This window comes from Oreochromis niloticus, linkage group LG9, assembly GCF_001858045.2.
Source record: "Oreochromis niloticus isolate F11D_XX linkage group LG9, O_niloticus_UMD_NMBU, whole genome shotgun sequence".
NCBI lineage: Eukaryota > Metazoa > Chordata > Actinopteri > Cichliformes > Cichlidae > Oreochromis > Oreochromis niloticus.
Genome location: NC_031974.2, coordinates 3,410,358 through 3,435,509, shown reverse-complemented (window position 1 = coordinate 3,435,509; position 25,152 = coordinate 3,410,358). Strand labels below are relative to the sequence as shown.

General features: G+C 42.9%; 2 protein-coding genes across 5 annotated transcripts; both read left to right on the top strand.

Annotated features, from left to right (window-relative positions):
- Positions 1–602: 602 nt before the first annotated feature.
- On the top strand, positions 603–13,099 carry LOC102077010 (NACHT, LRR and PYD domains-containing protein 12). Of its 3 annotated transcripts, XM_005461849.3 has the most exons (7): positions 603–1,268; positions 2,093–2,266; positions 2,752–2,925; positions 5,875–6,048; positions 7,990–8,166; positions 9,207–9,380; positions 13,039–13,099. In XM_005461849.3, the coding sequence occupies exons 1-7, from the start codon at positions 994–996 to the stop codon at positions 13,046–13,048; spliced, it is 1,158 nt and encodes a 385-aa protein (XP_005461906.1). In that variant the 5' UTR covers positions 603–993; the 3' UTR covers positions 13,049–13,099. The 3 variants fall into 3 exon arrangements, with proteins under 3 accessions (XP_005461906.1, XP_019207852.1, XP_019207853.1); XM_019352307.2 differs by lacking the exon at positions 7,990–8,166; XM_019352308.2 differs by lacking the exon at positions 13,039–13,099 and having other exon boundaries at positions 8,040–8,166; positions 9,207–9,372.
- A 3,180-nt stretch (positions 13,100–16,279) lies between these two features.
- xylb (xylulokinase homolog (H. influenzae)) lies at positions 16,280–25,152 on the top strand. Of its 2 annotated transcripts, XM_013265284.2 has the most exons (19): positions 16,280–16,413; positions 17,247–17,329; positions 17,488–17,557; positions 17,707–17,787; positions 18,546–18,632; positions 18,711–18,839; positions 18,949–19,014; positions 19,096–19,168; positions 19,249–19,367; positions 20,542–20,623; positions 21,242–21,282; positions 21,394–21,509; positions 21,693–21,808; positions 21,923–21,996; positions 22,078–22,174; positions 22,441–22,499; positions 22,616–22,703; positions 23,304–23,398; positions 24,503–25,152. In XM_013265284.2, exons 1-19 carry the CDS (start codon positions 16,357–16,359, stop codon positions 24,569–24,571), a joined length of 1,602 nt encoding a protein of 533 aa, XP_013120738.1. In that variant the 5' UTR covers positions 16,280–16,356; the 3' UTR covers positions 24,572–25,152. The 2 variants fall into 2 exon arrangements, 1 of the variants encoding a protein (XP_013120738.1); XR_003221585.1 differs by lacking the exon at positions 24,503–25,152 and having other exon boundaries at positions 22,441–22,538; positions 23,304–23,351.

Below are 25,152 nucleotides of genomic sequence, written 5' to 3'. Positions count from 1 at the left end.
GACGGCCTGGATGAAAGCAGACTTTCATTGGATTTCACCAACAGGAAGCTGCTGTCTGATGTCACACAGAAGTCATCAGTCAGCCAGCTGCTGACAAACCTCATCCAGGGGAATCTGCTTCCCTCGGCTCTCGTCTGGATAACTTCCCGACCCGCAGCAGCCAATCAGATCCCTCCTACATGTGTCGACAGGGTAACAGAAGTACGAGGCTTCACTGACGCCCAGAAGGAGGAGTACTTCAGGAGGAGATTCAGCGATGAAGAGCTGTCCAGCAGAATCATCTCCCACATGAAGACATCCAGGAGCCTCCACATCATGTGTAGAATCCCAGTCTTCTGCTGGATCACTGCTACAGTTCTGGAGCACATGTTGACTACAGAGCAGAGAGGAGAGCTGCCCAAGACCCTGACTGACATGTACTCACACTTCCTGCTGGTTCAGACAAAGAGGAAGAAGAACAAGTACCATGAGGGACATGAGACGAGTCCACAGGAGCTGACGGAGGCTGACAGGGAAGTTCTTCTGAAGCTGGGGAGGCTGGCGTTTGAACATCTGGAGAAAGGAAACATCATGTTCTACCAAGAAGACCTGGAGCAGTGTGGTCTGGATGTGACAGAGGCCTCGGTGTACTCAGGAGTTTGTACAGAGATCTTCAAAAGAGAGTGTGTGATCTTCCAGAAACCAGTCTACTGCTTTGTTCATCTGAGCATTCAGGAGTTTCTGGCTGCAGTCTACATGTTCCACTGTTTCACCAGCAGGAAGACAAAGGTGCTGAGGGATTTTCTGGATATCTGGCATAATATCCCATCACTTATTGAGCTCCTTTCAGAAACCATGAGAGAATCGCTGTGAAGTAAAACCGGCCACCTGGACCTGTTTGTTTGCTTCCTTCATGGCCTCTGTCTGGAATCCAACCAGAGACTCTTAGGAGGTCTGCTGGGTCAGACAGAGAAAAACCCAGGAACCATCCAGAGAGTCATCAACAACCTGAAGATGATGAACAGTGATAAAATCTCTCCTGACAGAAGCATCAACATTTTTTACTGTCTGATAGAAATGAATAACCTCTCAATACATCAGGATATCCAAGAATTTTTGAAGTCAAAAAACAGATCAGAGAGACTCTCTGAGATCCACTGCTCAGCTCTGGCCCACATGCTGCAGATGTCAGAGGAGGTTCTGGAAGAGTTGGACCTGCAGAAATACAACACATCAGACCAAGGACGACACAGACTGATTCCAGCTGTGAGGAACTGCAGAAAGGCTCGGTGAGTCCAGATGTGATCATTTACACCATAAATCAGTGTAGACTGGTAGGTTTGTTTTTAATACGTAGACAGTACTAAATCATTTTCTTTTGTTTTAGTTTTACATTTCTTTTGTTTTAGTTTTACATTCAGCTTTCCTATGGTGAAAGCAAAGCTCAGCAGTTTTTTCAAACAGTAAAAGGAGTATGAGGCCACTCATACTTAGGGGGTTACTGTCATTGGATCCTTAGAACACCTGGGTGGGTGATGTAGATGATGGTGGTGGCTCAGTTTTTTGATGATTAAATACAATAAATACATAGATTTCCGTAATTGTTGGATAACATTTAAATAATATAACAGGAAAATGCAGCCATTTAAAGTCACTTTAAATACAGCTGAAATCAATTTATTTATTTTATTAATCACAGAAGGCTCAATCATGTGTTGTTGTGAATGTATTTAAATGTAACATTCAGTCGCTGGTAAAGATTTTGTTTTCATCTGGATGTGGGAGACTTGCTGTGTCTTTCTCTGTCAGCCACTGTGTTTGTATAGAGGTGGAGAGCAGTTACCTTATTCTATCTCAGGCTCATAATTAGTGCCATAGTGAGTGGTTCAAGCTCCATGAATCACTGGAATCACAAACACAAACTGCCTACACCAACAGAAATGGCCTCTGCTACTCAAAAACATAACCTTCCAAACTGCTCCAGATGACCTCAACAACAGAAACTGTCCTTGCTGCTCCACCACACACATGCATCATGAAGTTGAGCTGTTTTGCATTAATGTACACTCGGTCTGTCTTTATAACACAGATTTTATATTTTCTATAATAACAGACTGGCTCAGTGTGGACTCTCAGAGACTCACTATGAAGTTGTGGCCTCAGCTCTGAAGTCCAACCCCTCCCATCTGACGGAGCTGGACATGAGTGGAAACAAGCTGCAGGGTTCAGGCGCGAAGCTTCTGTGTGCTGGACTGAAGAGTCCAAACTGTCGACTGGAGACTCTGAGGTGAGTTCACTGACTGCAGCTGTTGTTGTTTTTCTATATTTCAGATCTTTGATTGATGTTTGAAACTTTCTTTAGTTCCTAAATGTTCAGGATGTGTCTGAAGACAAATGTGAAGAAGTTTGAGTGTTTTCAGAAATGTTGTCTCTTGCCAAACGACTGAACAACAGTTTTTCCTTTTGGCTCCAAATAGAAGTGACAGGCTAGTATGAGGATGTTGATCTCATTCAATTAAACATTAAAGCATTCTGCTTTGTTTTTCAAATTTTACTCCACTCAGCCATTTAAACTAATTGTCGCTCAGAAATCATAAAAAATGAAACTAAATATTGAAGCTCACTATTTCTATTATTGCTGGAGAAGCAACATGTTCATTCATTATCAGCTTTTATATTCTCACTTTTCTGCTGTGAACAGATTATCAATACTGAATGACTTCAAACAGGAAGTCAATTTGTTAAGCTGATACCTTTTACATTTTTATTCAGATTGGAGAAATGCAGTCTGTCAGATATCAGCTGTGATTATCTGGCCTCTGCTTTGAAGTCCAACCCCTCCCATCTGAAACATCTGGACTTGAGTCTTAACATGCTGCAAGATTCAGGATTGGAGCGGCTGTGTGGTTTTCTGGAGAATCCACACGGGGGACTGCAGACTCTGAGGTTAGACGCCACGTTTTTCTGATATGTAAATCCAGAGAACTTAAATTTTCAGTTCTATGGATTTAACAGAATTTTATCTTACTGTAGTAAAAAGTCGTTACCAGTTTACTGGGTAAGAAGCAATTAACATTAATCACACACCAGTCAAAACACCCAAAAGTTCATTTTAACTCTCAAGAACTTATTGACATTTAATGAACAACATAGATGTCCTGCCAATGTCAGTGTGTCTCTCACTGCAAATTGTTTGGGTCTTTTCTCTTACAAAATATTTTATAAGTAAGTAAAGTTTATTTATTAAGTGCTTTTCATAGACAGGTAGTCACAAAGCTCTGTGCACAGAGGTTAAAATAAACAAAACGTAAAGTACCAAAACAGACAATACAATGTAAATAAATGTAAATAAAAATTTAAAAATAAAAAATAACAACAACAGCAAAATTGCTCAACAGAAGGCTTGTTTAAACAGAAAACTTTTACCTGCATTTTAAAGGATTCCACAGAGTCCACCAAACGTAGCTGTGGTCGTAGACTTCCGGTGCCCGAAGCCAGACTCAATAACCAAAGTACTTTAAAAGAACCAATCAAAAGACTTGTTCCAAGGTCTCACCAAACTCCTACTGCACCTGAGTTTTGGCATCAGCCGCTTCCAGAGCTGCACTCCGCCTGGCCTGATGGTACCTGTCAGCTGCCTTTGGAGTCCCACAGGCTTGCCAAGCCAGATAACACTCCTGTATGTATAATGTGTAGGTAGAAAAATACTTAAGTCTATTTGGTGTAGATTAAACTTGTTCAGAATAATCAGATTGTTCTGAGTATGTAGACTTAATGACCCAGAGTTGTACTGAGGAGTACAAGGTGAACAGGAATAGAGACAGCATATAGTCCATTGTTGAGCTCCTGTATAAGAATTAGACAACTTTTTTAATCTCTAAGGAAATTATGTAGTTACAGTCGCTCTAGGGCAGGGGTCTCAAACTCGCGGCCCGTGGGCCATTTGCAGCCCACGTCACCTCTACTTGCGGCCCGCATATTGATGTAAAGAAATATTTTTTAAAAATTATTATTCGAAAAATGATTTAATACAACGGCAGAGTGTTACAGGCATGGCCCTTTAAGACTGTAGCCTCATGGGTGGTGTAGTCCGTGAGAGTGCCTGACGAGCCCAGCTGCAAGTAAGCTGTAAATACTCGACTGTACACTGTGTTCGTCTATTCCTCCGACACAATAAAGTTCTGCTGGAGCAGCCTTTCAATGCCTCTCTGTCTCTCGCTAGCAAAGTTGACCCAGACAGTAAAGCTAGTTCCCGGCTACGAGCCCAACACAGAACCTGAAGTATTATCCAGAGGTCTCCTTACCGCGGTTCAGAGCCGCGGACCTGGCCGAGGTAACAAGAGAGTGCAAACATGTTGAGGGCTGTGTTAGTTCGGTGAGAGATTTATTTGGAAAGAAAACAATTTTCACTTGCAGTCGAAAACTAATGTGTACGCTTATGCCTGCATTTTTATTTTGTTAAATACAAACAAAATTGTAGCAAAAGTGCTGCCACGTGTCTGCCAGAAAGAGTTGTTTATTTGGTAGCTCAATGAAACTACTGTACTATACTGCTGAGTGACTGTCTGCTGCTCGTCAAATACATTTCATTGCAATGCTGACTCTGTGCTAACTTGCATATGACAAATGAAACTGAAGCAGAAAGGCTTCAGATAGTTAAGAGTGAGAAAAAAATTACGTTCATGTTTGCAATTTTGTCTTGTTACACAATATTTGGAATTAAATAAAACAAACACAACACTACATTTTAGGAAATATTAGTGGGTGTTTTCTTGTTTTTTTTTGTACTACTTGAACACTAAAGTGGCCCTCCAATGAGATGACGGTGCCAGAAGTGGCCCGCGGCTCATTTGAGTTTGAGACCCCTGCTCTAGGGCAATAACAGTAACAGACTGAACTGAAATAAATAATACAATATATTACAAACTTTAGAAGGATATAAGAAATAGCTCTAATATATACAAATGGCTCAATTATAGATCCAGCCATTCTCTTCCACTTATCCTTGTCAGGCTCGCACGGGGGGCTGGAGCCTATCCCAGCTACCATAGGGCGAGAGGCGGGGTACACCCGGGACAGATCACCAGTCTGTCACAGGGAAACACATAGAACCGTTCACACTCAAATTCATACCTATGAACAATTTAGAGTTACCAGTCAACTCAGCTGGGAAGCTGAGGTAACCAGAGAGAATGCAAACTGGGCCAAATATACCATATATACACATATACACATATATAAATACAGATTATACAATAGGGATAAATAGAATAAACAGGAATAAGAATACCAGGGAATTGCACATTTCAACTTTTGTGAGTCTATTACACCATTGGATGTTAAAAGAGAGAGAGAGAGAGAATATATATATATATATATATAGGCACTACAGATTAGTTGTTCCCGCCCTCCTTTGTCCCCCTGTCTCCCCTCCCTCTCCCCTCCAGAGAGGAGTTAAACAGTTTGATGGTGTGTGGGACAAAGGCGTTTTTAAGTCTGTTGGTCCTTGACTTTGGGAGAAGCAACCTGTCACTGAACAGACTCCTCTGGTTGTTTATGGCCATATGCAGATGATGCCCAGCATTGTCCATAATGTCCAACAGGTTCTTTATTGTAGTAGTCCACGAGATGACAGATTTCTGAGCATCATGTCTGTGCTGAAGATTGTCTCCATGGCATCTTTGCTTAGGGCTTGTTATTGTGCTGCCATCACCAGAACCTCTGTGTTGTCCTTTTCTAGCCATTATTAGGCAACTTAGGCTATATGTGTCTGGCTCATAATAAATTACATTAATGTTGGACACATTGCATCATATAGTCTGAAAAACAGTGAAACCCTCAATGATTTAAACCTGAAACTGTCGAATAAGCTTTTTTCTTTTCCTCTTTATACAGACTGGAGTGGTGCAGTTTGTCACAGGTCAGCTGTTATTATCTGGCCTCAGCTATGAAGTCCAACCCCTCCCATGTGAAACATCTGGTCCTGAGGGGAAACAACCTGCAGGATTTAGGAGTGAAGCAGCTGTGTGGTTTCCTGGAGAGTCCCTGCTGTAGACTGGAAACACTGAGGTCAGACGCTATGTTTTAGTTATGCTAAAGAGGCTGCAGACATTAATAATAAAATAATAATGGATTGCATTTATATTGCGCTTTTCGAGACCCTCAAAGCGCAATTCCACTATTCATTCACACACTGGTGGAGGCAGCTACAGTTGTAGCCACAGCTGCCCTGGGGCAGACTGACAGAAGCGAGGCTGCCATATTGCGCCGTCGGCCCCTCTGGCTTTACCAGTAGGCGGTAGGTGAAGTGTCTTGCCCAAGGGCACAACAACTGAGACTGTCCGAGCCGGGGCTCGAACCGGCAACCTTCCGATTACAAGACGAACTGCCAACTCTTGAGCCACGATCGCCGATCGCAGTATTATACTGATCCACAATAAGGGTCTTCATTGTGCACTCTTCTGGTTTTGGTTCAGTCAGTATCTGGTGTGGCCACCATTTGCCTCACACAGTGTAAAACCGTTGCATAGAGTTGATCAGGTTGTTGATTGTGGGCTGTGGAACGATGGTCCACTCCTCTTCAATAGCTGAGCGATTTTGCAGAATATTGGCAGGAACTGGAACACGCTGTCATATACCCCGGATCCAGAGCATCCCAAACATGCTCGATACTTCCAAGTATTGTGTACAGATCCTTGCAATATGGGGCTGTGCATTGTCATCCGGCAACATGACGGTTGTGGATGAATGGCACAACAATGGGCCTCGGGATCTTGTCACGGTATCTCTGTGCATTTAAAATGCGAGCAATAAAATACACCTGTGTTTGTTGTCCATAACATATGCCTGGCCATACCAGAACTGCACCGCCACCATGGGCAACGCCATCCACAGTGACGTCAGCAAACTGCTCACCCATACGATGCCACACACACTGTCTATTATGCAAACCGATTGTTGCTGCAGCTGTCCGGGTGGCTGGTCTCAGACAATCGTAGAGGTGAACATGCTGGATGTGGAGGTACTTCCAAATTCTCTGAACCACCTTTGGAGACGGCTCATGGCAGAGAAATGAACATTCATTTCGTGGGCAACAGCTCTGGTAGACATTACTGCAGTCAGCATGCCAATTGCACACTCCCTCAAAAGCTGCAACATCTGTTGCATTGTGCTGTGTGATCAACCTGCACATTTCAGAGTGACCTTTTATTGTGGGCAGTTTAAGGCACACCTGTGCAATATTCATGCTGTCTAATCAGCACCTTGATAGGCCACACCTGTGAGGTGGGATGTATTACCTCGGCAAAGGAGAAGTGCTCACTAACTCAGATTTAGACAGATTTGTGAACAATATTTGAGAGTAATGGGTCTTTTGTGTGGGAGGAATGGGGGGAAAAACAAAAGTGTTGTGTTTATAATTTTGTTCAGTGTAAATACTCTACTAATCTTATTCATATTTGAAATAATAACTGCAATCAAGGTGGCTCCTCTGACTTTTGTTCATGAAGTTAATGTAGCTGAAGCTCTTCATGTGGTTAGTGACGGGTAACAGCTAATCAGGAAATCTTCTCTTCTGAATGGAAACATGTAGACGGACTCAGGGGCAGAAGGTCCGAGCAGTGAAGAAGAGCCTCAGAAATAAGAGCAGAAAGAAAAAGGAACGGTCAGCTTTGTTTTTGATTGGCTGGAAGAGTGGAAGGTCAAAGATGTTACAGACACAGGAAGAGTCAAGGCTGGAGCAGCTGGGCTGTTCTGGGTTTCTCTGATTTTGCTGTCCTGGTCCTGATGCTGTGAAACCTTTTTGCAGAGGGCAGCAGATACATATGTACATATATGAAATTCTTTCAAACTGTTCTTTGAACCTTGAAACATAAAGGACTGTGGTTGAAACAAACATGCGCACACACAAACACATTTAAGCTGTTTGGATCGACACTGTCAGCAGATCATAAAACACTGAATGATTTCAAGTAAAAAATCCAACACACATATCTTTTATTCGTTATTTAGGCTGAGCATCTGCAGCTTGTCACAGATCAGCTGTGTTTATCTGACCTCAGCTCTGAAGTCCAACCCCTCCCATCTGAAACATCTGGACCTGTGTCACAATTACAAGCTGCAGGATTCAGGAGTGAAGCAGCTGTGTGGTTTTCTGCAGAGTCCATACTGCAGACTGGAAACTCTGAGGTCAGTCACCATGTTGTGTGTGGATGTACATGATAAAAACATTGTGGTGGCATTAAACTGCAGATGTAGGCCTTCATGTAGAGTAGGCCCATTATGGCAAAATCTGATTATCTAACAAAATATTCATTATAAAAAAGCACCATGCAACCATGCAAGTTAAAAGACATCAGAAAGAAAGTAAGGAGGAGGTGGTGAGGGACAAAGGGTCGTCTGGTTTGGAGTTAGGCCTGAACTATAGCAGCTGTTTCTAACCACAGGCGACCAGTGGTCCCTGTTGGCCCACAGCTTCCACCAGAGGGAAGCTGTGGGCTACGTCAAGATTAAAGTCAGTTTCTAGTGTTATGAAAGTGTCTCTTTTTTAATTTGGCTAAATCACTGGGCCATAACCATACTGTGGACCATTCACTCTTAATTAAACAGCCATGAGCATGAAAAACAGACAAATCCTAATTTCTCTGACACTCATTAGTATATCCAAGAATAAAAAGCAGTGAAACCACACGATCATAAGCAAAGATGAGAAGCACACTGAACAGGTTAGATAAACACAGACCAGTATAGAGTCTTTGGTCCAGACTGGAACAACTGTGTGCCCAGTTTGAGCTCTCTTCAGTCCTGTGACCTGACAGACCCAGAGGGGCCATCACATCACATGTAGAAGCTCCCCTAATGGAGCCACAACACATGTCCAATACTTAGTCTGTCTTGTTGGACCAACTGGAAGAAATGATTCAAGGACTTAGTCACAGAACAGAGATTCAAATCTCCAAAATCCAACTGGCTGCATCAGGACATATAGTCTGAAACTCTGCACAGTTTCCTGTTTGAAGCTGCTTCCTGTTGGCTTCAGCTGTTTGGAGTTTCCATTTTCTAAACTTCTACATTCTGAACCTTCTTCAGCTCTGAACAGATGATGAAACACTGAATGATTTCAAGCACTTTGTCTAATAAACAAAAGTGATTTCAGTTGAGAGTTATTTAATAAACTTGTGCTTTATTTTTCCTCCGCGTTTTTCTAAACTCATCTTTTCTTTATGCAGATTGGAGTACTGCTTTATATCAGCTGTTGGCTGTGAATATCTGCACTCAGCTCTGACATTCAACCCCACCCACCTGCGAGAGCTGGAGCTGAGAGGAAACAACCTGCAGGATCTACATGTGAAGCGGTTGTCTGATCTTGTAGAGAATTCACACTATAGCCTGGAAACTCTGAGGTCAGTAAATGGTTGTAGTCAGTCAATGTTGCTTCAGTGGTATTGTATTAAACATGGTTAACTTCTCTAGTAATGAAGTGTGAACAAGTTTGTTGCGGACGTACCATATTTTCCACACTATAAGGTGCACTTAAAATCCTTTAATTTTCTTAAAAATCGACAGTGGGCCTTATGTATGAATTTTGGTTGTGCTTACTGACCTCGGACCGATTTTATGTGCTACACGGCGCTCAAAAATCTGTCAAAAATGTTTAAGTACGACTTTGGTAAGCTATGAAGCTGCACCGCTTGATGGATTGTCGCACCATTACAGCTGCTGTAGTCAGGAGCCTCGCGGAGTAATCTGGGTCCTAAACTTGGTCTGCTTCACTGAGAGTTAAAAACTGTCTAAATTCTTTCATCTTTAATAAAATGATCAGCGTTGCTGCTTTAACAGGTGTAACAATTAAGTTTAACATCCAGGCATCCATGAAAACAGAATTTATTAAATTTAACAAAGTTAGAAGTTAGCAGGAAGTTAGCAGGAAGTTAGCTCGCTAGCTTCCACCTAAACATGATATAGCATGTTCTGACTGAGAGATTTCTGAAACATTCAAACGTACAGCTCTGCTATCACTTCCAACATAAATGAAGACAGGAAACTAAGCAGCAGTGACGTTTGTAGGGTTACTGAAGTTGGGCTAGCTGGTATATAATGATGTGCTACGTGATCGCTAGCGACACAGCTATGTTAGCATAGCATAAACACAGTGAAGCTGCAGGATGAATGCTAACTTTTTTCCACTCGATAAAAGTTAACGTGAGGGTTCCCGATGGTTAGGGACAAATGCAATCGCATGGCAGGATGCTGTAAACGGACCAAACTTCAGTCAGGAGAACAGCTGAGATAATCCATCCACAATACGAGGTTAGTCATTAATATACTGCAACAACATGGGAATAGAGCAGCTGTGATAGAATTCAATATTAATGAATCAATGTTACAGAAGTCGAGGAAGCAAGAAGACTGAGTTGAGTAAAGTTTGAATTATCTGATTTTGTTTTGTTTCGCTTAATGTGTCTTATGGTCCAAACATTACGGTAAATGAAATCTGCAGATAAAACCAATGAAACTGAAGTCCCTGCTGCTCTTTACACTGCATGTGCTGCATCACTGACTGACAGCTGATGAAGAGTCTCTGCAGGGTTCATACGGGTGCTTGAAATCCTTGAGAACACTTGAATTTTAATATTGTCTTTTCAAGGTTTGAAAGTGCTTGAATTTCAGATGTGGTGTTTAAAAGTGCTTGAAAGTATAACTGTATTTCATGCACCACAAATAACTATCTGATTCAATAGTTTTCTTATCAGATAGAGAAATAAAATGAGTCGCAAAATGTAAAAGCAAAATTTCCCCGCCTGGGCTGCCTTGCACATCTGTCTGTTTCAATATGTGACCCCGCCCCTCCCTCGGACAGTCGGGGATGAGTGCGCTAACATACCTGTAGGTTGCTGTTTTAATGAGTGTTTGATGGAAAACAACAATGGCGGAGTTTGCGTTCTCCAGTCGCATGATAGGTGAGTCCTAGTAAATAATTTTCCAGTACGTGTACGTTACACATGCTATTTTTTTTAAATTATGGTTATTATTTTGCTAGCTACCAAACTCGCTGGAGAAATGATTGAAATGCACTGAGTGTGATGCAATACGGCAGTGCTGTTTATGGCATAGAGATTTATGGATATGCTGTGAACTTAGCTAACATTACTTAGCAGTAGCAGTAATATAAGTTACTTTGCTCAAGTGAAAGCATTAAACATTAAACATTAGCCCGATACATAACTAGCCAACTTAAGGATTTCTGATTAACCCTCTGGGGTTGACAGACTCAGAGTCTCCAACTTGGGTCGAAATTCCGGACTTCAAACTATATACCAGTGTTTAACTTGTGTTGATAGGCCACGTAAAACCAGACTTTTAATGTAAAAAAAAAAAAAACTCGCAATGTTTTTTTCAGAATAAAACAGTGGTGTTTACAGCGGGAAGAAACAGTAAAAACTGTGTTTTCTACGAACAGCGCTAGCAAACACTCTCCGCTTGGGAGTGAAAAAAAGAAAAAACACTCCTTCCCTATTGGTGGAAAAATGTACCATGTAGACCAATCAAAAATGATACGGCAACATGTGCAATTTGGTTGTTTGGGAAGAGAGAGAGAGCGAGTGAGCGAAAGAGAGAGAGAGTTTGGATATGTGAGAGATTTGTTTACTGTGTTTGGAGTCTCAAGTTAGTGTGTTGTCTTGTGTAGTTAGTGTGTAGCTGTTGTTTTGTTTTGTGTGTCAGTTCTACTAGTGAACGTCACAGTTGGTGCTAAAAAGCCACCAAAGGCAGATTGCAGCGTAAACGCTGAGTGACACACCTGCTGTCAGACCTGCAGGTTTATCCCTGTGCTGTTCTCCTCTGTGTTATACTGACACAAACTATTTGCATAAATAATTTGTGTGCCTTCTTATTTGATGCAGCACAGCTGATTGTTCTGTAAATAGTTTTAAATGGTTAAATAAAAAACGTCTGAGCCTTGGCTGCATTTTTAGGTAAATAGTATCATATAACTTTGTTGTTTGCAAAACTTGTGCATATTTTTAAAAAAATGTACAATTTCTATTTGCATTTCAAGTTATGAAAATGATTCAAAAGTAGTCAAAAGCAGCCAGTTACACCCTGGAGCCCAGAGGGTTAAAGGCTAAAAGCAAAGTTGTCACCAAGTACTGTTCATATTTGTGTGTGTTGCTGCAGCTTTTTTGAGTATTAACTTGGTGCCTTTGGGTGAAATAATGGTGATATGAGTGATCCATGTGGTCACAAAGAATAGCCACTTGTTTCTGTGCTACCAAAGTTCCCCAGCTTTCATTCAAAATGTGTTTATCATCAGCACCGACACATTAAACTACTTAAACATTATAAATGGCTTCAAGCTCACACTGAGGCCTGTGGGGCACAATCAGCCACTGACAGTGTTGGGAAGATGATTTATTACTATTACTGAAGGTTACTCGCCATACCAATACCAACTAGATGTGTAAATCTTAATATAAAATGAGTAACAGTCGGTGGACATGAGGTAAGGCTGCACTTTTTGCAGCGATCTCATATAGAAAACTATTCCGCGCGTATATAAAACAGGTCCGCGGCTCCGAACCGTAGTAAAGGGACCTCTGGCTAATACGTCGGGTTCATTTCGGGCTCATAGCTGAAAACTAGCTTTACTTTGTTGTCTGGGTCAACTTTGCTAGCGAGAGACAGAGAGAGGCGTTGAAAGGCTGCTCCAACCGAACTTATTGTTTCAGAGGAAAACACGAACACAGTGTACAGTCGAGTCTTAATAGCTTACTTACAGCTGGACTACACATGAGGCTCCATTCTTTAGGGATGTGCCTGTAACACTCTGCCTATTGCCTTCATATTAAATCAGTTTTTGAACAATAATTTTTCATTATGTGGACCGCAAGTAGGGGTGACATGGGCTGCGAGATTGAGATATATGTGCTGGAAAAGCTTGAAAAGGGACATTGAAAGTGCTTAAAAAGTGCTTGAATCTGACCCTGAAAAAAGCGTATGAACCTGGAGGAATCTCTGGAAACACTGGTTTATCTCCTCTGCTCTTCCTCCTTCTCTCTGCAGGTGGAGCTGATGATGGTAAACAGGACGGTGTGTGTGCTGAGAGAGGAGCAGCTGTGTCCTGATGATCCAGAGAGGTTGAAGCAGCAGCAGCTTGTGTGTAGAGACGCTCTGACTGGGCCATGTTACTGGGAGGTGGAGAGGAGAGCTTCATCCAGCAGTGACTGACAGAGGAATGAAGTGCAGATGACTGTCAGTGCTGCAGAGTGAACTGCTCTGAGAACAGCTCCACTGTCAGACACAATGTAGAGTCCAGCATCATCCCTGTGTGTCCCTCTGGATCTGACAGAGGATCATCAGTGGATCTGGACTGCTCTGCTGCTGCTCTGTCCTCCTACAGTCTCTGCACAGAGACTCTGGCTTCAGACCCTCCTGGATCAAACTCACCTGGAAAGACTTTCAAACATCACTGATTAATAAACGTAATGTTTTTATAAGATTGATGTCACGTTTTCATGTTTGTGTGCAGTTTCACTGTTTTTTATTAGAAATAATTAAATTGTTGCTTAAATTTACACCAAATGTCAGAAATCGGCACTGAGATGAAGGTATAACTGGACATCTTTGACTACAGTTTGATTTTACCTGTAATTGTTTTGCCTTGTTTGGTTTCAGTGTTTTCAGCTGTGTCTGAATTTACAGCCATGTTTTCATTGACATACTGTAGTAACACAACTGATCTGAAATCACACAAAAACATAAAATCCTAGTAGTACTTATATTTTACTGTAAAAAACACGAACATGTTTACTGAATGATTTTCATAACTTGACATACAAATATAGATGTTAAGTTTAGAAAACGATGATTTTCCCAAACTAAACGTGACGATTTAGAAAGAATCACTGTGTCTGTTCTTTTATCATGACTCTGGTTTTAGTGGCCGATCAGTAACATTTACAAACTGGTGTATAGTTTGAAGTCTGAACTTTCAACAGGCACGTGCAGAGGGGGGGGCGGAAGGGGCTTGAGCACCCGCCCTTTCCTGATGGGTGCCCAAAGTGCCCTTTTGTTGAGACAATTTTTTTTTTAATTATTTTTTTTTAAATGTGTGCGTGTGGAGTCCTGTCTGTGCCCCTCAACAATAATATTTAACTATTAATCACAATTTGCTAAATGAAAGGATCTGGCTTGCATCAGTCACATGATCACCATTAACCAATGATCGCCCTTGACGGCAGAACGCGCTGGTTACGAGCCGGGAACGAGCTCACAAAGAGCACGCGCATTTTTTGCGGTCCGGAGCTGTAGGAGAAACACAAATGACCTCAGAGACACAGACTGATGCGACAGAACCAGTAAGTAGGTGTACAGCGCACACTGTAGTCTGCAGCACACAGGAGTATTAGCTTATCACGTACACGTTGGTAAGCTGTCTTGTGGCAACTGACGAACTGAAACAAATGAGCGTGCTGTGTGTGTAACAGCGCGACAAACTTTACCTGTCCTTTTATTAACTGCACAAGTAGTGCTGGTCATAGCTGCTGGCTCACTGGGTAAGGCTGTCATGGGTCTGTAGCTCTGTCACCGTTTTAGGGAACATATTTAGTTTTACAGTAAGTTACAGGGCTTTTCCTGCCTTTCTGGAGGGATTATATTTCACTTAAAACGATGTAATATGCATGTCCACATAATAATGGGTTATTATAATTATAATATTTAAAAAAACACGCTGTATTTTAAAGAACATACATTAAGAAACAGATTATATTAGATTTATATTTTAAATAAGACAAAATGCTGATTTTACAGCAGCAAAATTATTGTATCTCTACAGTTTAAAAATGTAATAAGCTTTCTGCCTGCACAGAGTGGATAGTGAAACAAATGGAATCATCATAAATACATTATTATAAATTTATTACTTTTTTTCCCCCTCATTGCTTTATTATTGTAGCTCTAGTAATAAATAATAAAGGAAGGATTCTGGATCAGCACCATGATGGAAACTTGTGCCCACAGTATATACAGTATTCTGAAGAAGGTCTAAAATGTCCCTGTGTGTGCGTGCATGTGTGTGTTTTATGTATATGGATTTTTGAATTATTACTCATAACATTGTCCAGACATGGCTGGTAAGGACATGAGGAGGAAACAGTAGGAGCTGTGTGAGGCTACTAAAGGCAGTGGATCCCTCAGCAGCTGGATTACAAAGAGCACAGGTAACATTAACACATGTACCAGTTGTTGGAGAGGTATTCCAGTATAAAAATAATAATAAGCACAACTGGAATGTTTTGCTTCTATAACATTTTTCTGTCATCATTTTATTATAGATTAAGTGTAAGAGTTGTTAAGTGTGGATAATTAAATTATAGTTTATTGCAATAGCAAGTTGTGCCTTGTTCTCAGATGGACAGCAAGTGGAGAGTGATAGATGAGATGAGGGGATGGAAGGAGGGAGAGAGGCAAAGAGTGAATCACAGGCAGGGTCTAGTTTATTTCTCAGTTTTTTGTTGCCTTATGGTTCCAAGTGCTGTCACCAATCTTTGCATTTTGTTATTATTTCATGACACTTGTTTAATCAGCTACCATCTCTCCTATGGACTTTTTAATGTCTACAGTCTCAGATCAGCACAGCCCTGCCCTCCAGCACTATCAGCAGGAGGAGCAGCAGCAACCCCTCAACAGCAACATTGTACCCATCAGGTAAAACATAGGCTACGTTTGCTTTGCCTCACAACAGTGATATAGTATGATGCGATCCCATATTAGATTCTTGATGAATGTGTGTTGTTGTTATTCAGCCTGGTTCAATGTGCCCCTTTTTAGCTTTGAGCACCCGCCCCTATAAACGTCTCTGCACGGCCCTGACTTTCAACAGGAGTTCAAACACAGACTCAGCGTGGCTGCAGCTCGTTGCTGTGTCAGATTAAATCCATCATGTGATCTGGAGGCGTGTCCATGGACCTCAGAGGGTTAATAACACTCACCTTTATTCCAGTCTGCCCATAGTGTTGATTCAACATGTGCTCTGGCACCATCGTAGGCCTCGTTGCTACTGACAACAACAAATAAACCCTGTCCACTCTATGGGCTGAACCATGTTTATTATTTTATCTGATGTGGTCTTTAGATCTTTAACACACTGTCTTCTGTTGCATCATGTTTCTGTTTATTAATACCAAAAACGTATCCATCTTCCATCTTCTACTTACAGTCTGTGATGTGAACTAAAGCGTTTGGGTGAACTGTCCCTTTAAAAGCACGAACTCTACACGTTTGTCCACAACACGGAGTCTGCGCTCAGGAGGAGGAGGAGCCTGTGGGCTGTGTCACTAAACGTTGACCCCTCCTCCTCCTGTGTGGTTCCTCGCGCTCATGGCCTCCGCTCCGCGCGCTCCTCTCTATCTGGGCCTGGACTTGAGCACGCAGCAGGTAACAGCACCTCACCTGTCCCTCCTTCACCTGCGCTATGTCTGCTGTGGCATGCTGTCCACGTGCACGTAGCAGTATAATAACGGACTTTAGTGCGCAGGCGCAGAACGTGGAGACGGCGGAAGGTTTGATTTGTTGTCTCAGCTGGACTCCGTACTGTCGGTACAGAGTCCAGCTGATCGGACAGGTTTTGACCCGCGTGCACTCGCAGATTGAAACAGGTCGATGACGTCAGAAGCTGTCACATTGCTGATGACGTCCGATACGTTTCCAATAATCAATAAGAGGAAATGAAGCTGATCAGTGAATCTGAGCTCATAAAGCGATATTTGCCCTAAATGATATTTCAGGTGTTTGAGCTGCCGTCGGTGACGTGGCCGATAACCTGTCAGCGTCTCTGTGAACAGGATGACCTCATTTTCCTTCATTTATCCCTAAAAAGTCTGAGTGACAGTAAAAATGTCAGTTTTCACACTGTGTCCGAGACAGCAGCAGGAAGTACAACATAGTTGTATAAAGACAGCGAGCAGCTCCAGCTGCACCATCCTCTTCTTCACTTCATTCATCACTTATACAAATCATTCTTTTTCTTTATAACCACTAAAACTTTCATCAGCTCAACTTCATGAAACAATGAAACTTTGAAAAACAGGAACAGTCCCTTCAAAGTAAAAGTCCTGGATGACGGTTCGTCCGTGGTTTCCTGAAACAGTCTGCTCACGTTTCCTCCTAACATGTGACATCAACGCCCCCTCCACTGCACTTTAAACCCAGGTTTCCCGTCCAATCAGCAGCTCTGTCTTTACTCTGCTCCTCTTCATGTCTTCCTGAAGCTGAAGGCGGTGGTCATCGATGGAGAGCTGCATGTGGTTCATCAGAGCGGCGTGCAGTTTGACGCCGAGCTGCATGAATTCAGGTATAGATCATATAAACCTGACAGCATCAGACAGCTGGAAGGCTTCATGAGTCACACTCACACCTGTCAGGGTGACCGACTGGCTTTTATTGTGAAAGGATTCCAGCCACTGTCTTATTTTGAAAGTCTGACAGTTCAGGTGTGTTTGTTGCTCTCAGGACTCAGGGAGGAGTTCATATCCACGCTGACAGACTCACTGTCACTTCACCTGTGCTCATGTGGGTCAAGGTGAGACACACACACACACACACAGTAACACACACACAGTAACACACAGTAACACACACAGCTGTTAAACTATTAACTCACGCTGAGGTTCATCAGCTGACCTCTGACCTGTGTTTGTGTCTCTGTGATTGGCTGTTCTCCGTCCCCAGGCTCTGGACCTGCTATTGGACAAGATGAAGAGGGCGGGGCTTGACTTCTCCCGTGTCAGAGCGCTGTCAGGCAGCGGTCAGGTGATGGTTGAAGTTAGACTTTGGCATAAATGTCCAATAATTTGTGAAGCACGAACAGGACGAGTGCTGCAGTATGAGCAGAAATATGTGGACACCTGGACAGGAGTGACTCTGTGCTTCCACTGAGGGAAACAGGAAGTTCAGACAGTTTGTGCTGTCAGCTGATCCACAGTACAAAGTTCTTCTGGTGCAGTATGAAGTTACTCAAATGTCCTAAAAACTCCAAAAATTCATATTTCTAAATCGTTTGATGTTCTCAGGTGTTGTAAAGTGAACAGCTTGTTTAACACAGGAGAACCAGGAGTGTCCGCATACTTTTGATCACAGCACAGACATCACCTTCTTTTTTGTGAACTCAGGCTTGTTTGTGTTTTTAGCAGCAAACACTAAAAATAAATTTCCTCTAAACTCTGGAGAAGAATGAGTGGAGTGTGGTGGGAAGTTTGCTGAGACAGAGTCTGTGTTTTCTCATGAAGTGCTTCAGTGTGCATGACAGCATCGTGTCACACTAACTGCACGACTTCCCATCAGCACGTGTGACTCGGAGTAAATCCTGAAGCACTTTTGTGCTCTCTAAACATTTACCTGCTGAAATCAAAGCTGCTGAGTGATGTGCAGCTCAGAGGGAGCTGCTCACTGGGTGTCCACATACTTCTGATCATATAGCACGCTGCCATCACCTGGCAGGAGGCAGGGAAACGATCTGTAAAAGTTGAAGAAAAGTGAATGGAGTCTGGTTGACTTGTGTTGTCTCTCAGCAACATGGCAGCGTGTTCTGGAGGAGAGGAGCGTCTGAGACTCTGAAACATCTGGACCCGGACCAGGACCTGCACCAGCTGCTGCAGGTGTGTGTGTGTGTGTGTGTGTGTGTGTGTGTGTGTGTGTGGTTAAATGCTGACTCAGGTGTGCTGCTGCGTCCTCAGGACAGCTTCTCGGTGTCGGACAGTCCGGTGTGGATGGACTCGAGCAGCACTCAGCAGTGTGAGGACCTGCAGGCAGCAGCAGGAGGCGCTCTGAGGCTGGCGGAGATCACCGGATCCAGAGCCTACGAGGTCCAGCTGTGCCACATCTGTGTGTGTGTGTGTGTGTGTGTGTGTGTGTGTGTGTGTGTGTGTGTGTGTGTGTTAAAGAGCTTTAAAGGATGCGTCTGTGTGTTTGCAGCGTTTCACAGGAAACCAGATCGCCAAACTGCATCAGACCCGAGCGGAGGAGTTCCAGGACACCGAGGTGAGAGCCTCACTGCACCTGCACAGTCCCGCCTCCAGCTGTTTCCTCACACCTCATGAACGTGTGTGTTTTTGGTTTCAGAGGATCTCATTGGTCAGCAGCTTTGCCGCCTCTCTCTTCCTCGGTGGTTACGCTGCCATCGACTACAGCGACGGTACGGTTTGTTTGGCTCGTCGCTCTCTGAGGGTCTCTCACCCATCAGCTAATCAATGAACCCACTGATCGATTGTTCAGGCTCAGGGATGAATCTGCTGGACATCAGGACCAGAAACTGGTCTGAGATCTGCCTGCAGGCCACCGCTCCTCACCTGGACCAGCTGCTGGGAGCTCCACTGCCCTCCACATCTGTGCTGGTAAGCAGGGGAGCCTCCAGAATTTATCATGGGGTGGCCACATGGGGGCCCCTAAAAGGATCAGAGTGTCACAGCAAAAACAGAATTTCCAGTTTTATTATAAATATTATAAAATAGGTTACTTGAAAAATATGTCAAAAAAGAGAAACAGAGAAGAATTATATGTGTAGTTAATTTCCAGCTATATCACTGAATATGGATACACATGAAAACCACAGAGCCAAGTCCACCATCTTTGTATTCTACATGCTGTGGAGCCATTTATGGGAGCATTTCAAGTTGCTATACAACAATACAACCGTTATATCCCAAATTTTAATAATATGTTTGCATTATGTCCATAGTAACTACATAAATTACAAAAAAGTGCAATAAATTACAAAAAAATTGAAAATCATTTTTGTTTTTTTTGCATATTTCTAGTTGCAGAAATTTCAGAGGTTTATCCCTCAAAACTGTAAATACAAAAAAGTTGCACAGAATAGTTTCCAACCACAGGAATTTTTTGGAGTGTCTTCATAGTTTTATTTTTGAGATACACCAATTTTTATATACTGCAGGAAAAGCAAAAATAAATATTATAATCCAAATTTGTGAGGAAACCAGCATGTGCATTTCCAGCTGTGCAATTTGAGTTCTGCATCCCAGAAACTATTCAGAAAAGCATAAACTCAAACATGAGTTTTAAAAACACCAGCATGTCTTTGTAAACGCTCCATAGAAAAAAAATACATTTTCTGTGAAAATGACGTCAGTTCCGGTTTCGGGCAGGTAATGGCAACACGTGATCGTTCGCGCGGACGTCTATTCCAGCGTAGGAAGTGTTACAAACAGCTGATCAGATCGGCAAAGCGTGTTTCTGGAATATTATGTTTTTGTTGCTACAAGTGCTTTTTACACAATGTTTTGCAAAGCTATAAGTGGAAGGAAACCGTGACCGAGGACAAGCTGATGGCATAAGATGTAAGTACAACTCCTCCGGTTTCATATGCAAAAAAATTATTGTGCTAGCTCACGCGGTCCCGGTTCTACCGAGATTGAAAAAATAGTTACTCAAAACAGAGCGTGTCCGCCCCGACCGGCCGTAAAGGGATAACAAGTTAATGTTTCAACTCATTGCGGGCTTCTCTTGTGCTCATGATGGTCCGTGACATTCTGGTCTGACTGTCTGCAGGGTCCCGTCTCCTCCTACTTTGTGCATCGGTACGGTTTCTCAGAGAGCTGCAGTGTGGTGGCGTTCACTGGAGACAACCCAGGTACATGTGAGATTATTGATGGTTAATCATTAAAATCTAAATGTTTAGATTTGTTCCCCAACATCATGAAGTGTGACCGTTTAAACACAAACATCAGGCCTGTTTAACAGAATCCTGTAAGACTTGATATCAGTGAGGTCATATGAGATAAACTTTATTTATTCTGAATGAGACAGTAAACACAAGCTTTAACAAAACAGCTGAAATATGTTATAGAATAAATATGAAGTTGAACTAACAACCAGTATATAATGAGATAATGTTAAACATGTTATTTGTGCTGATGTGAACCTGTAGTTACACAGGTCCACATCAGCACCACATGACAACCACAGTAATATGAAAATTAACAAAACATGTGGGTTATGATTCACCATGAAATTAAAGAGAAATCTAAAGTATGTAAAACAAATAAACATAAATAAAAGTTCTACTAAAGTGAGAAATTAAATAAAATATTAAATGAATAACAAAATAGAATAAAGTAACATCATTAAACATTATTACAAAATTAAAAATAAATAAATTAAATAAATAAATTAAAAAATACTAAAACAGACGTGATTCAAATAAACTGAACGTGAAAAATGTTTGAATCAAATCTGTTTCTGTGTTCAGCGTCGCTGGCAGGAATGAGGCTGCAGCCCGGAGACGTCGCCGTGAGTCTGACTCTGACACACTTCCTGTCATCACGCCGGGTTACTGTGGCTGTTAATGTGTGTGTGTGTGTGTGTGTGTGTGTGTGTGTGTGTGTGTGTGTGTCTGTCCAGGTGAGTCTGGGGACCAGTGACACGGTGTTCCTGTGGCTGCAGCAGCCTCGTCCGGCTCTGGAGGGTCACGTTTTCTGTAACCCGGTGGAGCAGCAGGAGTACATGGCTCTGCTGTGGTACACACACACACACACACACACACACACACACACACAAACAGGTGAGCTGTCAGGTGAGAGCTCAATGATGTCAAGAAAGTCAGAGGCAACCAGACTCCTCGATGCGTCCGCCATGTTGCTTAGGAAAGGGGGTGGAGCCAGAGACAGGCTGCAGTGTTTCAGGTGTTTTGTCATCAGCAGCTTCAAGAACGGGTCTCTGACGAGGGAGCGCGTCAGGAACGAGTGTGCTGGAGCATCATGGGAACTTTTCTCAGCAGCTTTGAGTGACACGCCGCTCGGAAACCATGGAAACATCGGTGAGGTTCATTTCACCTCATCATTTCCTTTCTTTGCTTCAGTTCCTTTCTTTTTCCTTACCTTCCTTCCTTCCTTGCCTCCTCTGTCTGATTCCTTGTGCTGTGTGTTTACAGGCTTTTATTTTGAAACTATGGAGATCACTCCTCCTGTGATTGGTGTTCATCGCTTTGACTCTGCTGACTGTGAGGTCTGTGCACCAGCATTTATCATGTTTCCATCTGTTTACACCCAGACTGTGACGCACCTGTTTCACCTGTTCCACCTGCAGGTGTCCTCGCTGAGTCCTCGGGTGGAGGTTCGGGCTGTGGTGGAGGGTCAGTTCCTGTCCAGGCGGCTTCATGCTGAGAGGCTGGGATACTCCATCAGTAAGACCTCCTCAGACCTCACACGCTTCCATTCGTTGGTTTTTCTTTGTTTGATTTTATTGTGTGAGGAAACTCGTGGATCACGCTCAGCTCTGATTACACGTTTTAAACCTGAGCCCTTGTTTCATACAGAAATCTTACACTGGCTCTGATTCTGAGCCAGAGCGCTGTAACTGTGACTGAGGTGACGGTAAAGCCGTCGTCCTCCTTAGATAAACCATGAATGTGCTTTAAGTCTCAGCTGGGAGTCCATTTTGTGTTTTCAGTTCCAGGAACCAGAGTTCTGGCGACGGGAGGAGCGTCATCGAATAAAGAGATCCTGCAGGTCCGTCTGAGGCTTTATTAGCACCCGCATGCATAGACTGTATGTAAAAGATGGACATAGCCAGAATGATGTCATCAAAGAGGGAGAAGAGTCACTTCCTGTGGTCTCCTCCATAGGTGCTGTCTGACGTGTTCAACGCTCCGGTCTACACCATCGACCTGTCTGACTCCACCTGTTTGGGTTCAGCCTACAGAGCTCTGCACGGTCAGTGTGCTCACAGCTTTTATTTTGAAAATCCCGCACTAGACTGCCTCGTCTCTGAGCTCTGAGAGAGTTTCAGTTTGAAGAGAGAAGAGAAGGAGAGGACATAAAAGGGAAGGAAAGAAGGAGAGGAAAGCAGTATGTTAGCAGACTGAATGTGGACTAGTTGGCAGTTATTTGCAGTCTGTTAATAACTGACATGAGATAACTTTATGTGATTGGATCAAGCAGATGTTACTCTGGTGGAAGCCCTGATGGAGATGGCTGTGGTAGACACTTTGCTCATTGGTCTGTGGAAATGGAAACAGGGTTCTATATTTTTTGATTTCCTTTCACATGAATAAAAACATTTGGGCCAAGTTCTTAAACTCAGACAATTTCTTTACTTAGTCAGACCGCTCTGATGCAACATTACACTCAGGTCCATGAAAAAGGGAGAAAATATGTCTACAAAGAGAAAAACATGGTGACACGACTGATTCACAGCCTGCAGTGAGACCGTCTGACATCAGAACAGAAAAAAGGCGGATCAGTGAATTCTGCTTCAGGTGTTTATGAAATACGGCTCTAAGAAGCCTCTGATTGGTCGATGTCTGGTTTCAGGCCTGGTGGCAGAATCTGGAGCGTCCTTCTTTGATGTGGTGAAGAAAGCACCGGAACCACGACTAGTCGCCACCCCGCATCCGAAGGCGAAGGAGGTGAGGCGCCGTTGTATGATGATGCGTTCCCACGCCTCTGAAGCTGAACCGTGCAGCAGGTCTCTGAGGCAGCAGGAGCTTCATGAAACGTGCCCTCATAACCACAGAAACACTCTCTGCTCCCCAGCAGAGACCAACACCAGTGTTTCTGGGGAGACATTAAGGTGACGGACCAGCTGCACATGTAACACACTTACAGTAAACAGCTAATCATGAGTCATGTGATTCAAACACACGTTACCTGCATGGTGATGGATTCTCCGCTTCTTTTAAGCATGTCTCAGTCCTTCTCGTGTTTTACTTCCTGTCACTGCTGCAGCTGATCCGTCACCTTAATGAAACCCTCGTGTTGGTCTCTGTGAGTTTCTGCAGCATTTTTCTGTTTGCTTCTGTTTTCTTCTGTTGCAGTGTGTTTGAGCTCTCAGGGCCGCTGTATGAATCAGGTCTAAAACAACCTGCAGGACGCTGGAGCAGATGAGTCCAAAGAACACACTGAACAAACTCAGTCTTACCAAGTACATTTGTCTTATTTCTAATCAAAATAATCTCATCACACTTAAAATAAGACACAATCAGCTACTCAGTAGCTGATTGTCAGACTTTTTCACTTATTCCAAGCAAAAAAAAATTGTATTAAGTGAAAAAAATCTGCCAGTGGAACAAGTGAAAATTCTCTAGTTTCAAGATGCACTTTCTAAAAACATGTTTTCTAAATCTTACTGAAATGTTACTCAGTAATTGATTGTGTCTTATTTTAAATGTGATGAGATTATTTTGACTAGAAATAAGACAAATACACAGATTTTGAGTTTTTGCAGTGCAGGCTCTTGTCCCGTTCAGACTTCCTCCACTTTCCTGTAAGTCAGTTTCCATCAAACAAACCTGTGAACACTCATTAAACTCACTCACTGACACACCCGGACTCATCACACCTGACACAGCCTCCCACAAATGTTTCCAAGATGGCCTCTAAGCGCTGAGATTAAGGTGCAGACATGCAGCGTGTTTGAAAAGTGTCTCTGATGTCTCAGATATAGCCCCGCCCTCTCTGTCAGGACAGGAAGCAGAGGCGAGCTCAGGATTTCTTCTTCTGTTTTGTTTCAGGTGTACGACAAGCTGCTAAAGCGCTACGCGCAATTGGAGGAGAGAGTTGTGCAGAAGAGCCACAGCTGAGCCTCAAACCGCCATCAGTGAAATCCCGCGACCGCCATTTTCTACTGAAGCCAGCTTTAAGTTTGACTTTTACACCTGTTTACCTGAAAGAAGATCACAGAGTCATCACAGGAACCCTCAGCCACCTGAAGATGGGTTGCTCGCTTTGACTTCAGCCTGATTGGATCAATGACATCATCATCATGTCAAAGCCTGATTGGAGGATAGCATTAACACAGCACCATGTGATTTTATATGGAGGAGCAGATTTCCTCAGTCCACCAGCAGTGAAACAGAAAAGAAGCTAAAATGATGAAACAGCCAGCGAGGCGTGACTGTGTCGCATTTAAAGCTCCAAAAATCTGAGATGAGAGCGATCGGCTGAAGAACGTCCACGTTAGTGCCAGCAGGGTCCTGCAGAGCAAAGTTTAACATCCCAAAGTTTTTTAAAGTCTTCTTTTCACTCGTGACAGGCCTGACATGTCTGTGACGTTTCTGACTGAAGCCCCTCCCACTGCTTCATCACCTGGATCCAGGTATAATTAGTTAATCATGTGTAATTTTTAGTGTACAATCTGAAATAAAGTGAACGAGCTCATGAA